Below are 16,525 nucleotides of genomic sequence, written 5' to 3'. Positions count from 1 at the left end.
TTATCATGTATATAAATGTTGAATCACTGTGTTGTACACCTGAAACTAATGTAATACTGTGTGTCAACTACCCTTCAATAAAAAATAATTATCTACAAAAAAAAAAAAAGCAACAAATCCTGCTCATTTTCATCCTTGACAGACTCAATTTATTAATTTTCAAGAAAATATCTAACAAACATCTCAGTCTAAATAATCATAATTTGTGAGTTAGTTTTTCATTCTTTTAGGTAAAATGGTGTTCTGTATAAAACCTGACTAGTTCAGCTTGCAACTCAAAATAATTGCGTAAGTGCTTTTTATTGAGACAACCATCAGCCTTTGGTATCCCCCAGGAATATTTTATTCATACTTCCCATTTTGTCACACTCAAGGGACAAGTTAAAATTAAATTAGTATTTACTGTTTCGTTGAGGACATTGTTAAATGAAACTAGCTTTCCTTTTTTGAAATCATTAGATTTTTTGTTTTAACTGTTGGTGCATAGTAGTAAATAATCCAACAATTTTTCATACTATTTGGATCTACCACCTTGATTTGCACTAAGGTGTCAGCCCACCATTGCTTTTATAACATCAGTGCAAATGTCATTTGAAGAGGCAAATAATGTCCTAGTACTATTATTAAAATAATTTGGCCTTGGGGACCCCTGAAAGGGTCTTGGGGACCCTCATTAGCATAATCAAGTGAGTAAACTAGTTTATGTTTCTAAAAATACCCTGGGTCAAAATTATGTATGTTGAATCTTACTTCTCCTAATTTTCTATTGAAACAATGTTATAATTGTATTCTCAGTCCAGAGATCTTATCCTTTATGTAAATTACCACCAGTGCCATGCATAAGCATTATAATTTATTCATCCTGACTCTGTAATCCAGATTAATTCTGAGGCAGGGAACAGAGTTTCTCTCCCGTTTTTCAAAATGAGGCAGTCTTCATGGAGTCTTTTGAGAACACAAAACTAGAAATTGTAATTCCCAGCCAGCTCTGCTTACTTCCAGTGTGATACTACTACTACATTTGGACAGAATATCCTGTTTCCTAGTAGGTACACAGAGAGCCCTCTTTTAAGTCTTAACCTACTTACTGGAAGATAATTGGGGATAGCTTTTTTTTTTAATGAGTTTGGAACATTTAAAATTGGTACTATTTTAAATAAAAAGCAAATGTTCAGCTTTTCCTAAAAAAAATCACATCCACATTACTGGGCCAGCACAGAGGTCAGCTGGCACTCTTTATACCCACCAGTCTATTTTTCTCATTTGCATTAAATGCCTGGTTCCTAGAGACTTTTGAGTAACTAATTTCCACTCTTGTTCATTATTGTCTAGTTTCTCTTCCTTTGTTTTGTTTTTTATTGTTTTGATAGCAAAACAGTTTTTTGAGACTTAAAATAAAGTACGGTTCTCTTATGTCCTTTTCTAATGAGAAAGGCACTATCCAGTATGGTAAATAAAGTATTCCGTATTGATAAAACTGAAATTAGAGAGTGACAAAATACTTTAGCTATTAATTTTGAATTTACAAATTATTTTAAGTGTTTGTTCTATGTTCTATGACATTTTGCTAAGTACACAGGATCATACATTGATTTGTGTTTCTTTATTCATCTGATTAAGTGTCCCCTCTGCTTTTATATATAAAGTGATAATTGAAAATGGAAATCCCTCATCCTTTTCTAATTATTTAATGTTCACAGAGTTATGTACATCATTGAAGCTAAGTATAACTTAACTGTGAAATGTATAATTGTCATTCTGAAATCGGAATTTGCAAATAAGATTTGATTAGTTAGCCTGAGAAGATGTAGATAACCAGAAATTGTTAACTATAAAGCTAACAGTTTTGTAGCTTAGTCTATAAGAGGTATGGTCTTTCTTATTAAAAAAATAATATACATACTCATTTAAGAAAATTTAGAAAATTCATATAAGGAGAAAGAAGGGAAAAAGTTCCTCTAAGAGTACCCTTAATAAAAAACAACTTTTAAAATTTTGCTGTATATCATTCTGTTATTCTTTTCTGTGCATTCAAATAGTTTATACAAATAGATAGTAGAGGAAAGTAGTGATAAAGAGCTCGGGTTCTGGAGTTTGGCAGGCCTGACAATCTCAGTTTTATCACTTATTAGATATGTGGCTTTCAGAAAGTTACTTCACCTCTATAACCTTAATTACATAATATGGAAAATGAAAGATAATACTGTTTGCCTCACACAGTTGTTTTAAGGTTTTGATTTTTAAAATGCAAATCATTTATCACAGTGTTTGAAATATAGGAAGTGCTCACTAAATGTTAGCTATTATTATTCAACTATGTAATATTTAACCTGTTTTATTCATTTATTAATATAAACATCTTTCTATATCGTGAACATCTTTATATACTTCTAAATTACTTTCTACCGTATTATTATCAATTATTGTTTACTATTCTGATTTGGGAATGTAGCATATTTTTTTCACCAGCTCCTATTTTGGATATATTAGTTGTTTCCTACTCCCAGTTTTAAAAACAATGTTGTGATAATCTCCTGGAATTTAAATGTTTTAGAGTCCTCTCTTAATTAAACTTAGCAACATGTATTAAATTCTACCTTTGTTGAAAGTATATGCAGAACCTTTATGCCTTTGATTTCTGTAATTTATATGGATACCAGGAAGAGGTCATTTTTGCATCTTCCTGAATTCACTTTATTGATACTCGGGAAAAAGCAGTTTTTAGCATTTGCATTTGACTGATTTACTAGTACAAGTTTAGAAATTATGGATCCAAAGTTGTTTGAAAAGTTAACAAGATTGGTAAGTAAATGTATTGTACTGTAAAGTGCTAAATATTGAGTATCAGTCCTAGTCTGCCATTTCATAACTTTGTGAGAAACAGTGGACCTCAGTTTCTATATATGTAACTTAATGTTATTATATTAAGTAACCTCTAAAGTCCCTTCCCTGGTAGGTCTGTAATTCTGTTCCTTTGAAATAAGTTGTTACATTGATTGCATAAGTATTATTATTCTGTTTATTCCTTCTCTCAGTATTATATTAATATCCAATTAATATAAAATAATTTACATTCATTTATTTCAGCTTTTGCATTCCATGGCACTACTTAGAGAACTGAAAGTGTTCTAACTTCATTTAGGCCAAGCTTTTCTCTGTTAAACGGAATATTGGTCTCTCTTGGTTTCCACTAAAGTTTTGTTCAAGTTATAGGAAGATAGGGAATTGAGAACTGTAGAAATACAAGGAATAGTGAAATTAATACCAGTTTTCAGTTTCATTTCATAGCTTTGATTCCTGTAAACTTCTTTTTAAAAGTTTGGGCCATGTTTTGTGCAAAAGCAGCTCAATAAAAATAACCTGTGCTGCCATTATTTGAGCAGCAGAATTGATTAGATACAGCCATGATTCAAATATGTATAATTAACTTGCCATGTCCATTCATGATGTTAATAGAAATTATATCCCTAACTATTCTCTAATCTTTATATTTTAAAATGATTCATATTCTTAAACAAGGCATGTATTTTCTTGCCCAATACTTCAGGTTTATCTGATCCCCCTACTTATTCTACTTTCTTTGAAGACAAAATACACATTTATTTAGAAATTCATTCAGTAAATATTCTTTAGTGCATATTATATCACATACTGTGCTAGGCATTGGGAATACAACAGTGGACAAACTTACTAAACCTGCCCTAAAGGATCTTCAAGTGCAGTTGATGTATAAAAAAAAAATTTACAAATCTATCAATTAAAGGGTTGATAGCCTAAAAGAGTTTTCCTAATCTCATAGGAAAAAAAGAAATAGAGTAAATGGCAGGAACAGCCATTTCATTAAAAAAATTAATTCAGCAAAGAAATATGTGGGAAAAAAATGTACCCTCTCACTGGAAATCTATTTAAAATGTAAAACAATACAAGTTTTATAATCAAATTGATAACTATTTTTAAACTATAATCAATGCTGTAATGAGCAGTAGCATGAGTATTCCTGTTCATACTACATAAAGTTGTATTTTATATATATATATGTAAAACTTTATATGTTTATGTTTTAACAAATCATATTGTTTCAGAAGTTTATCCAGTGGAAATTATCAAGAAAGCCATCAAAGACCTATGTAGAAGATTATTTATCATAGCATTATTCATATTCATGAAAAATTAGAACCAATCTTAATGTCTTTGATTAAATAACATATATATATATATATATATTAGTTGTTTATATAATGTAAAAAAACATTTCTTTAAGAATATTTAATGATGTGGAAAAATGCTCAAAATGAAATATGTAGTTAAAAGAAGTAGGAAGCAAAACTGCATAGGGGTGAAATTGCCCATTATTTTACAACCTATGTTATTTTTAAACCAGAAAAATAAGTTTTTGTTAGTTTTGTTGTTTCAGTAGGGCCTGGTAACTCAGGGATGTCTTTTTTCTGGTTTTCAGATTTATAGCAAATCTTCATAAAGCCAAATATTTATTTGTTTTTAACTTACACCAAAGCATTTTTGTATCCAGGCTAAACCACTCTATTCTAATCTTGCTGGGAAGAAAGTTATACCATAGTTCAATGGAGGCTTAAAGGTTTTTTTCTGTCTCGTACACAAATTATTATTCTTAAGAACAAATGCTATTAACTGTTTAAAAGTTACCCGTTTCAAAGTGCCTAGAAACTCTGTTATATCACACCTTTGTTAGGCTTCATAATTTCTTTTTAGACAGATAAAAAATTTGGAATTAAGAAAGATGAATTGAATTATCCTATGCCTAGTGGGCAGGAAATGACTTGCTTAAAAGTCTAATTTTGTATAGGTTGTATTCTTTTGGCAAAGCTACTGTCAAAACTTAAGGAACAAAATTATAAATTCACAATAAGATATAAATAAATAATTTCAACTGTTAAACTATGAGGAATCAGAACCTTGAGAATAAAGGATTTCCCAAGGATAAAAATGTTTTGTAGGGGGATCAGCTGGTGACTCACTAATCTTTGACTTCTCACTTCATTATTCTTTGCAATGCTTTCCTTGATCTTCTCTATCCTTTTATTAGTTTAGTTTTTTATCATATTGCCTTTCTCCAGAAATGCATTAGAGTATTTTTCCTTGACACACTTATATAATTATCACTTCTCTTACCTTCATTTCTTTCTTCACTCATTTTACTTTGACTTAATAAATCACAAATGAAACAATTGTTTTATGCAGAACTGACAGTTTCATTGAAAGAGCTGAAATATAGTGGACTGAAATAGTAACCAGATCCCAAAAGATATTTCTTTATTTATAGGAGTTTGTTTAAATTTTGAGGTCTAAAGTAAAACTTGTTTTAAAAAAGAAAAAACTCCTTCTCTAAATCATAACTGCCAGAAATAATCTGTAGCTATACCAATATATACTGAGTGAAAATAAGCATAAATAAATTAGATAATTCTAAAAATAAAACAATTCAGTCCTTAGGACAAAAACAAAAAGGAATGTTTGTTTAATGTTTGTAATCTTAATGTAAATCGATATAAAATATATCATGGGTGAAGGAGGGGAAATCTGCATTAGTTATTCCATAGATGAGAACATAAATTTAATGGAAACACCTGAGAGTCAGAGAATTTAATACCAGCTGTGCTTTTCTTAATGATACACCTCCAAAAAGCCACTAAACCTCTCTAGACCTGAGTTGTCTCATCTATAAACAAACAAATATGCAAAATGTACATTTTCTCAAAATTTTTCACCATTTTGTAACTAAAGAGAAATGTGAATGCATACACCCAATAATATGGGCACTGACCTTAGTGTGACTTTAACAAGCCTAAACTCATTTTTAAGTAATCTTTTCTTTTTAAAGTTAATATAAAGTTTGCTTTCTACTCCAAAGTAGGTATGTTTGTTTTAATAAAAAGATAACATTTACAAATACCTATTATTGGCAAGAGTGTTGAGGGTGAGACAGGATAATTTTCTGCTTTCTTAACAGTGGAAATGATTTTGCAGTGAGCTCAGTTTGGGAGAAATGGACTAAATCAAAGGGAATCAATAACTCATACTGGATTAGCATCTAAGCAAGTTCTTCTGTTAAACATGATATTTCTAGAATACAAACTCTTATTTTAAAAAAGGTGAATGCAGATAGCAGTCATTTCACTGCTTTACAGGCCACCTCCTGATATTAACCCCTGAGGTAGATTTCTTACTAATTAATCCCTATGGCAAGATTCCGAGAATGTTGCAAAAGGGATGAGAGAGTGCAATATTTTCACTATTTTTAGTGGGTATTTTGTTAAATATATTCTAGCTGAGAGACTGAATAGAAGATTGAAATGTATTGATCCTCTGGTTTATATCTTTTGCAATCTCAGTGAAATACTTGTAAAAGGGTTTCTTCAGGGCAATTACTATTTACAATGTTTTCTATTTTGTGACTAATATTTTTATTTTCAATATATATAAATAAACTAATAACCTCACCTGACTAATAATCCCCACAATTATTTACATTCAGTCCTGAAACTTCATTTATATTGCAGTGATCTTATATATAATATAAGCATTTGCAATTTAACCTCTCTTAGTTACTGATGGAAAATGTTTAGCCTTATAGAAAAATATGTATAAAATAAGCTAACAATGTGTGGCTTTTATAGTTATCATGAAGAGTAAATTAAATGATCTTATCCAAATCACTAATCTTCTGTGATTTATTTTAAATTTTTATCAAATAAAAGTAATAATCTGGCTTTTGGATTAACTGAATTTCTTTTTATACTTTATCACAATTGATGACTGTTGACTGGAATAATTGAGAGCATTACATTTTAAATATATTGATTTGTTCTCTACTCAGATTTCCGTTTATGAGACAAATCTTTCAAATTCTTCCTGAAGGTTTTCAGTATTAGAGATTATTGCCTATTTCAGGAACCACAAAAAATTCACATGACACTTGAATTACAACTGCTTCTGACCTTGATAGCTACATTGGCTTTCTAAGGTCTTCCTCATGACAGTTGCAAATTTACAAGGTCAGATTTATATATAGAAAATTGATGTAAAGTATTGACAGACGAACTGTCTGCTCCCAAAAACCTTTGTTTAAAATGGTATTATAGTTTATTTTTCATTTTCAGAGTTCAGTGGTGACTGTCTTTTCTTATAATTCATTCTTGAAGTTCCTGTACTTTCACTTGCATTTGGAACTAAAATAGTTTAGGGAAAATATCTCCCACAAATAAATATAGTAACATAAAATTTCATCTATAGATAGATAAACAGACAAGACAGATAGATACATAAATATGTATATATATACACATCCTCCTATAAGCATCCATTTTTTTTTCCCCACCCATTATTTTCAGGCCTATCAAGGAAATACAGCTTTAAACTAGAAATAAGGAACTGGATGTTCCTAGATTTGTCATTAATGTCCTATGTAACCTTGAAGATACCTCAGGTATCTTCGGGATGGAAATGATGGAATTTTAAGCCTACTAGAAATAAAAGACCATGTAGAAAATGGCATTTGCTTGTTACTGTGAAACAGTTCTGAAAGTCTTCACAGTTTTTGAAAGTTTTCAGAAAGTAGCGTGAGGCATTAGACCCTATTTTTTAGTAGGAAAGCCCCTAGTTTATAATCAAGATGTGTGATTATCCACATAAAATGGAAAATAGCTTTTGATATAAAGATATTCTCTAAAATCAAAGCAGAAAGCACAAGAGAGTGACTAGATATGATAAATTCACTGTTCAGAGGCCCTCTCATGTAGAGTATTGCCCTTCTAATTAGTATCCATTGTTTCTAAATTTGAGAATTCTTTAAAATAAGAAGAATGAAAACTAGTGATTTTCTTTTGGACATAATGCTGAAGAATTTAGTTAATGCTGAAGAATTATTTAACTTAATTTAGTTAACAGAAACACTGTTTATATCAAAACCAAAAGTTGACACAATTCTTATGTACCAGGATGCTTTTTTTCAAAATAAAAATTTAGTTTTCTCTGTATTATTCCTTAGTAATCTCCATATGCTATCAGAGATGCCCTAAAAGGGATAAGACAATCTATAGCTTGCCTCCAGGAAATATAATTTTGTAGCATGGTCAGGTTTCTTACTTTTCCTGAGGACTTTAACACTGGGAACTTGGCGTCACATTGATTCTTTTCCTCTACTATCTGTTAATACAAACCAGAGCATCACAGCTAACTTGATCTATGCTGGTCTGAATGGATGTATATCATTCTGCATGTATAGGAATCCATAGTGCAAAAAGCATCTGGTCTGAAGCTTCTTTGCCCTCCTAACCTCACCTTTGTTTTTTGTTTTGCCTTCTTCTTTAACCAAAATATTAGTTCTTATTATAGCTCTATTAAAAGACAAAGGAACTTCTAGTTAATGCCTCTATTAAGCACTTTGTGTTGAGAATTTTCTTTTCTCATTTATATAGTGATGTGAAACAAGTTTTGTAAATAGAAGTTTTCCTTTTCCTTTCCCTTATCTTACCCAAGAGAAAAATTCAACTGAAATAACAGAAAACTTTGAGGGAGGTAATATATCTAACATTGGTCTGGCATTAAAATTTTCTGCTTGGGCAGCACAATTATTTAATTGGGAATATCAGTGACAGCTGAACAACCTCAATGCTTGGGTCAGCAAGCAGAGGAGCTTCACTCTGTCACCTGTCTAGAATGATGCTTGTCGGGACTCATCTTTCCACTTAGGAAGCACTCATGTTTCTAGTCATACCATTGATGTTTTCTGGTATTACAATGGAATAGACACTAAAACACTGAAAGAGACAAAGTTCTCTGCATAGGTATATTTGTAATTCTTTGTTTTTCATAAACCAAATGCAAATGTAGCATTACTGCAGATACTGCTTCATCAGAAGTCCCCAAGATAACCAAAGTAAGTGTCCGCTTCCTAATCTCAGGACTAGTGCCATAACCAAGACTGAATTCTAGTGACCAGCCTGTTTGCTGAGCATGTCATATAGCCTCTGGGTTAGTTAACTCCTTCGCCTCCTAAGAGGTGCCTCAAAGAGTCAATTGATGTTTTTGCATGTTTTACTTACTAATGTGTAGAAAAATTTTTAAGTTCACTTTTTCTTTATTCTGTCTTTTTTACCCATCTTCCCTCATTGTAGCAAATTAGACGGCCGGATGAAAGCAAAGGAGTTGCTAGTAGAGTTGGATCCCTCAAAGTAAATATGTTTCTAACATTTTTGGCAAGATTTTGTCTATAGCCTACACTTCTTCCTTTTTGGAGGGCGGTGGGAGGAAGGGGGCTTTTTTCATTTTCCACCATCCCATTTTTTTATTTTAATATTTTTATTGGCTGTTGGGTCATATTTTTTTTGTTTGCTACACATAGAGCAACCAGCTGAAGGCAAGCTGCCAAATAACTAGCTTTGAATGGCACCACAAACCTGAGAGAAGGGCAACTGCCTCATATACAGGTGCCTGTAATTTGGGGTTCTAGAGTAAACCGTTCCTCTGATTGATGTCACTGACTATGTGTGTAAGCTGCTGGTACACACAGAACTAATATTTATTTTCAGAATATTATCTCTCACCCTTTTACTTTTTTGGTTAAAAGTAAGTATTATTTTAATGTCATTACCATTTGTAGTTCATTCCAGCAAAATAATTATTATGAGTTAAATACAGGTTATTAGAAATTAGAAAGAAAAGGAATTGTATATATACTAGTGTGATGGGCTCACATTCAAGCGCTCTTAATCCCCTGTGTTTTACTTTTTTAAGTCAAAAAAATTGATGTAGCAATCAACAAAAACCAATATATATCTAAATGTTTGCCCGTTTATGCATGTGATCTGCTAATATACAACTTAAAGACTTCTGATGGTCCCATTTGCCAGTTGTTAAATATCCATTGGGTCTATATATCTTGGGCACTTCATATGCTAACATTTAATCACAATGAAAAGATACACTGGTTATCACCTTAAGAAACAGACATAGCAAATTATCATTTTTAATGCTACCACCATAAATGCAATTTTAAAAATTTGCCAATTTTAAAAATATGCAGAGGAATCTCCCCCCAGATTAATCACTTCTTCTATCTCAATCCCATTTGTCTGAACAGCAATAGTAATTGTTAAATTAATTAAAATGACATAAATCACTGCACTGGGATGTTGCAAAATTCAGTAACTACCTTCAGACCTAATAATAAGTCATTTCAAAATTTCACACGTCTCCAAGTTATTTCATTTAACAGTTTATAAAGCACTGATTTCTGCACTCTTTCCTCTCCTTGCCTCTTCTCCCTTCTTAATTTTACTTTTTTTTGTTGTTGTTTATTTATTTGTGTGTGTGCACACATGAGTGCACATAGATGAAAATGTGTCTGTATGTCTGTGTCCTTTATCTAAACGAGCCATACTCTGTGTTCTGTAACACTGCTATATACTGGGTAGCATATGTTTTTAATGTTATTTCACCAAGAACACAGATGGGATGGGAAGTGTTCATTATATGCCTATTTCAAAAACAAGGCAAGTTAAAATTATTCATTCAGATAAATAGGAGTATCTGTATCCTGGTGCTATATCAGTAGCATTCCTCACTGTCTACCTGTGAGGTATCATTTTACCTTTGTCTTTAAGGGAAAATAAATCCATTATTGTTTGGACTATGGATTATGACTCAGATTCAAGTGAAAAGATGCAGTGTGACATAACTTTTTGGAAATGACTGATAATGAAATAAAGATAAAATGGCATCCATAACTGCAGCACCATCTGCTGTAACTGAACTGTGTGCGAGTGTGCCTGTGTTTAATTATCTAAGTTCAGCTTTTGGATGTATAGAACTTCAAATAATAATTGTATGTTTATTGTTTTTAAGTCTACATGCAATATGATTATGTATATACATATATATGGAACAAAAGATACATTTTTAGCTTTCAGTCAGTTTAATATGGACAAAATTCAAACCAAAAAGTGGGTTTGGGAAAGAAAGGCAAATTTCATAATTTTTAGGTATCTTTACTCCATATTTCTACCTAATAGAAAACTTTAAAATGAATCTTTAAGAAATTATAAGGATAGTCATAGTATTTATTTTCTCTAATGCTTCGCGGAGAAAGGATGCTATAATTAAAATGTTAACTACCTAGTCACGGGTTTATTGAGCATGTATTCTCATCTTATACAAAGATCTTTGATGTTTTGAAATGTTTGCCAAAGGCAGTGAGAAATGTATAACGCTATGATCTTATTTTTAAAAGGGAAAAGGAAAACTGAAAAGAGAACAAGTTGCTTTTTCAATTCATTTTCTGATGTTTACATGTAGCTCCATCGAAAGCTGGAGGAGCTCAGAGATCACCTAGAAGGCAATGTCAAAGGATACTCTCTCAGAGTAAATGTACGATTTCACTTGGTGATTTATTTTTCCTAAACTTCTGCTGACTGGTAATTCCAAATCTAACTGGTTTGTCCTCTCATCTCCATCTTTTTTACTTTCTGTCTCTTTTTTCCTATCCCTTTCTTTCTTTTCTAGCTGCAGCTTCATGTTCACATTTATGACATAAATATTAAATTGGCAGGATAGAGGACCCTTAAGCCACAGTAACATCGCAGTTGATTTAATAACATTCTGGCTCCAATGCAAAATAAAACTTTCTTTTCAAAATCTGTGTTTCTTATACAGTTGTATGATTTTTCTGAGGATCTTTTTTTGTAAGATTTCATTTGGAGCCTTTCCATTGTCCATGTCTTCTGCCCTTGTTGGTTGTGTCAGCAGGACTATAAATTATGGGCTGGATCTAAGTCACAGAGCTTTGATGATTCAATTTTAGTTGTCAAGGAAAATGATCAATGTTAGAATGTCATAAGTAATCTGGCAAGTAGACACATTTTTTTTGAGTTAACAGACTTCTTTTAACTCAGACTCGTTGGGAATAACTACAAGATCTCTTTTTTTTTTTCTGCTTAAAAATAAGAAAATTAGGCAGTAAGCACCTTCACCTGGAGCACTGTCATGTAACATATTTCAAATACTTGAAATAAAAGCTAATATACCTAACATAACACTTTGAAGGAGAGTAATACCTTGTAGCTGCTCAAAACTGTACACAAATCATATAGGCAATACTATCAATAGTATTTTTTGTGACTGATAGTTTAGACTCAGAATGCTTGGTCCTTCTCCTAAGTATATCTTTTCAAGTAAAATCTCTAAAATGGTGTATGGTGTAAATATGACAGGAAAAAAAGCCCATTACTGCAGTAAATAATTTATGGCTCTATTTATCTCTGATCTCCCATGCCTGGGGGTGTTTAAAAAGTTCCTGTGAATCCTAACCCTGACTTAACTTCTCCCAAGATTATTGCCATATGTGTAATTCGTATTGCTGTAACAGTTTCATTTTAAAGGTTGGAAAACATTTACAGTGCTATGATAATTCTCTGATTTCTCAGCTTATTTTTAATTATATACTATACATAGCTATTTATATCTCAATATTAAGTTTCTGATTACTAAAGTCCAAAGTTGTTTGTATTCATATCAGTCATCAAATTCTGGTTGTTAAACAGAGAAGGAATTATTACCCATGTCTCATTTTTCTACTTTCTTTTAAGCCAGTCCTTGTTTTCTGTCATATTTTTACAGAATTTGAAAGATTATCCATAATCACTCCGGGAATCTACTCCATTGTTTTTTTTAAAAAAGGATATGAATTTTGTGATTAAATCAGTCAAAACATACCTAGGTATTATTATAGAAACCCCTAAAAAGATTCTGATGATATTAATAAGTGTATTTAGTATCATGCACCTCTGTAACCAATAATGAGAAGCAATAGTATTTTTCTTTCAATCAAATCGAGACTAGAAAGCTGAGACTTGCAAAGGTCTATATGGTAGGAAGTTAGTGTTTGATTAGGTTTAAGTTAAAATTTCTGTGCTTCAAAAATTGGCTTATCTCTGCCACTCTTCAATTTCTTTTTCGACACCTGTACTATATGGTACAGTACATAATGACTAATCTCAATGTCTTCATCTTTTATTTCATTTCACTGAGTCACACTTTTTTTTTATTACCTTTATTCTAAAAAAAATTGCCTCATTTCACTGGGTCACACTTTATTCTGATTACCTTATTCTATAAAAATTGGTACATCATTCTAAGATTTCCATTATCTAGGAAAGTATGGAGAAAAAAGACAATCAAAAGGCAAATAATATCTTCTCTAGAGAATTCAGCCAAGATTCAAATCAAATGCTTAGCTGAACATTCAGTTTCTTTCCTTCCCTTTAATACCTCTTACCCCAGGATGCCTGAAAATAAGCCTTGTATATTAAAAATTGTTGCTTAGAAGCATAATAGTTATTCTCAGTTCATAGGCTATATAAACAGATTTTGTTTCTAAAATGAGATAAATTTGCATATAGTGACCATTCCATTTTGTGAAAATTTATTGCAGGTGTCCACACACAAGAGCAGGTATATGGGTTGTCTTTTAATTCATTGAAACATTTCTTAATATTTCAATAACATGAAGGATTCAGAACCATATTGCCATTTAAATATTTTATTTAATAGTTGGAGAAGGTGAGGCATCATTCAGAAGTTTGGGATAATGATTTAATTAAATCATTAATGCTTTACTTCAATTGGTGTAGTCTATACGATATATTGATTTTTAGAGTGGAAAGAACCCTGCTTGCTTATTTGTTGTGGATAGTCAATGATATAAAGTAGACTATTCTGTTAAGATTTAATTTTTGGAATAATATTAAATTTTATTTATTTCTCATGTAAAAACATTTTATTCTTCATGGACTATTTACACTGACTTTATCCTACATTTTCTCTTCTATAGCAAAAAATAGACTTTATTATATTCTTGAATTCTAAATTAAGAATATTTTCTTTACACTGTACAAAGCTAAATACTACTCTAAATGAGATGTTAGTAATTTTAATAAAAATAAAATTATTATCTTGTATCTAAGCAGAGTTTCCCTAATTTAATGACTGCAAAATTGACTACAAATCCTTAGGTAATGTGTTGAGAATAATGACTGAAGGATAATACAACATAAAGAATAAAAATCAGTTTCCATTAATCAAATGCATGACTCTGGTAGGAAGAATATTAAAAGTAATGAACAAGATTGAAGAACAGTGCAGACAGTGTTAAGAATTGGAAAACATAGAATAAGTTAATGCAAACTAATAACTTTGTTTAGGGCATACAAATCAAAGTAAATTTACCAAATTGAAGTTAAGGAGCAGTGGGGCCCTTGCAAGCTTGAATGTCAAAATATTCAGAAAAAAAAGTAAGTATATGCTTATGAAACAAAGACAAACAGAAAGATGAGAAAGGAGAGGAGTAAAAATACCTCAAAGCCACAAATATGCAAATATGATAGTAAATATCTGTTCAGGTTCACATATACAGATTGATTTGGAGTAACCAAATATGTAATTTTTTAAAAGCTTTGACGATAAAAGGGAAGATGACTTACAAAGACAGGTTATTGGGACATAAGTGAATTAAGACAATAGGTAATGAAGTAGAACAAATATAATTATAAATACTTTCTATGGTAACACAAATTAAGGGATGGTATTAGTTAAGTGGAAAAGTTAAAGGAGGAGTTACTGGTTAAAATAAGACTGTTTTTAATAAGTTTAAGAAATTGATTCAAGTCAGAAAGTAATATCTTTTGAAAAATGCTTTTTAAATGTTTCATAGTTAATTTCCTGAATGCCAAAATAAGATGAAATAGGACTAATATAAAATAATGAATTAAATGGTTGTGATTTTATAGATCTCTTAAGATCAGTATTTTAATTCCAGCCATAGTTCTAAACAATCTCTTCTTATATTTTTGATAAATTATCTTTGGTTTTTTTTGTACTTTTGTATTCATCAAATTAATACTATAACTCAGGGGTCAGCAAACTGCAGCCCTTGAGCCAAATCCTGTTTCTCTTTTGTGGGCCCACAAGGTAGGAAAATTTTTGCATCTTTAAGTGACGGCGGGAGGGGATCAAAAGACATCATTTCATGGCAAGTGAAAATTATTTAAAGTGCAAATTTCAGTGTCCAAAAATAAAGTTTTATCGAAACACAGCTATACTTAGTCATTGCTTATAATCTATGGTTACTTTTGCACTGCAACAGCAAAGTTGAACAGTTGCCTCAAAGATCATATGGCATGCAAAGCCTACAAAAATATTTACTGTCTGACTATTTACAGAAGTTTGCTAAGACCTGCTGTAGCCTGCTATAACTGGCTAGTGTGTAAAAATGGCATTGAAGAAGAAATGGTTATAATAGAGGCTGTGTGAAATTATTTTCATTTTAGAGCTTGAGAAAAGAAGAGTTGTTCATTTTTCTGGAGATGGTTTCAGACCATTCTGCATGGAAGTGTATGTTTAAGAGACTGAAATCTTTTACCTTTATATTTTTATCCTTCCTTCTTATATCATTTTTTCTAGCTACTCTCTCTTCACTTCTCCCCACAACCCACACTCCCCACCCCCACACACAGACTGAGTAAACCCACCATGGAATTACCGTTAAACCCTTCAAATGTAGAACTATCATATGGATAAAGTATACATTATAAATTCCTCTTCTTTGGGGGACCCCTTACAGAGATTTTGAATATAAAGATAAGTTCCATTCTTGCTCTCTTAAACTTTTTAAAAATGTTTTTAGAGTACTTTTGCTGTACACATTATATTTTTCTGTTTATTACTTCATTACACCTTAATAAAGATATTTCCCTTGAAAACCATGATCAACCTTCAATGTCTCCTAAGTTCTTATTTGACCTCACCTAAAATCCTACCTTCTATTAGAGTTTCTGTACACCTGGGAAAAACACCTGACATATACATCATACCTTAATATACAGCACTTAAAAATCTTAAAGGTATCTGTGTTGAATCAGCCATCTTTGCTTGAGGTGAGGAATTAAAGAATATTGTTAGACAAATAAGCGTTCAGTGGCTTTTAAATGAGTGAACATCAGTTTGTATACTCTGCTTTACTTAGGTGAATTTCAGTATCTTTTGGCTCTTGTATGTAGAACATTGTTTGAATTTCCAGTCTTCCTTGTTTGACATTTTGGCATTTACTCATATTAATAATAGGCCTTTATTTACTATTTAATAATATGCATTTATTTACTATGTAATTTATAATAATTATGTAACATCCTGAGTATCTTGGTAGATATCTTGGTAGATGTCTTATAAATATGACAATTTTTATTGTCTACAGTAAAATTGTACTACAATAATAATGGATGTGATAGTAAATTGATTTTAGGATTATGTCTGTGGGAAACAGGCTAATTTTGCTACCTTTCACTTTATTAGAATTCACTTAACATCTAAAATTAATTAGTACAATTCTGAAGTTTCAGTTCTACTGCAAAACAACAAGTATCTGTTTTGTGCTTTGAATCAAAAATTCTCATCTAATACTTACAAAATTGACCACAGTAGCCTAAGCCATCATTTT

The 16,525-nt window shown here is 31.2% G+C and overlaps 1 protein-coding gene across 14 annotated transcripts in view; it reads left to right on the top strand.

The window, feature by feature from the left end:
• Positions 1-16,525, top strand: part of GPHN (gephyrin) — a 752,379-nt gene that overhangs the window by 546,184 nt on the left and 189,670 nt on the right. For 5 of the 14 annotated variants that reach the window (XM_036906020.2, XM_036906013.2, XM_036906010.2 and 2 more), the window contains one exon: positions 9,153-9,209. The exons of 5 other annotated variants lie outside the window; for them this stretch is intronic. In XM_036906020.2, coding sequence (XP_036761915.1) covers positions 9,153-9,209 — 57 coding nt within the window. Of the gene's footprint in view, positions 1-9,152; positions 9,210-11,331; positions 11,404-16,525 lie in introns of all 14 variants that reach the window. 4 more of the 14 variants (XM_036906015.2, XM_036906017.2, XM_036906009.2 and 1 more) reach the window with 1 other exon arrangement.

This window comes from Manis pentadactyla, chromosome 11 (genome assembly GCF_030020395.1).
Source record: "Manis pentadactyla isolate mManPen7 chromosome 11, mManPen7.hap1, whole genome shotgun sequence".
NCBI classification, from domain to species: Eukaryota; Metazoa; Chordata; class Mammalia; order Pholidota; family Manidae; genus Manis; species Manis pentadactyla.
Note: the sequence above shows the minus strand (reverse complement) of the source record. Positions and strands in the feature narration are given on the sequence as shown.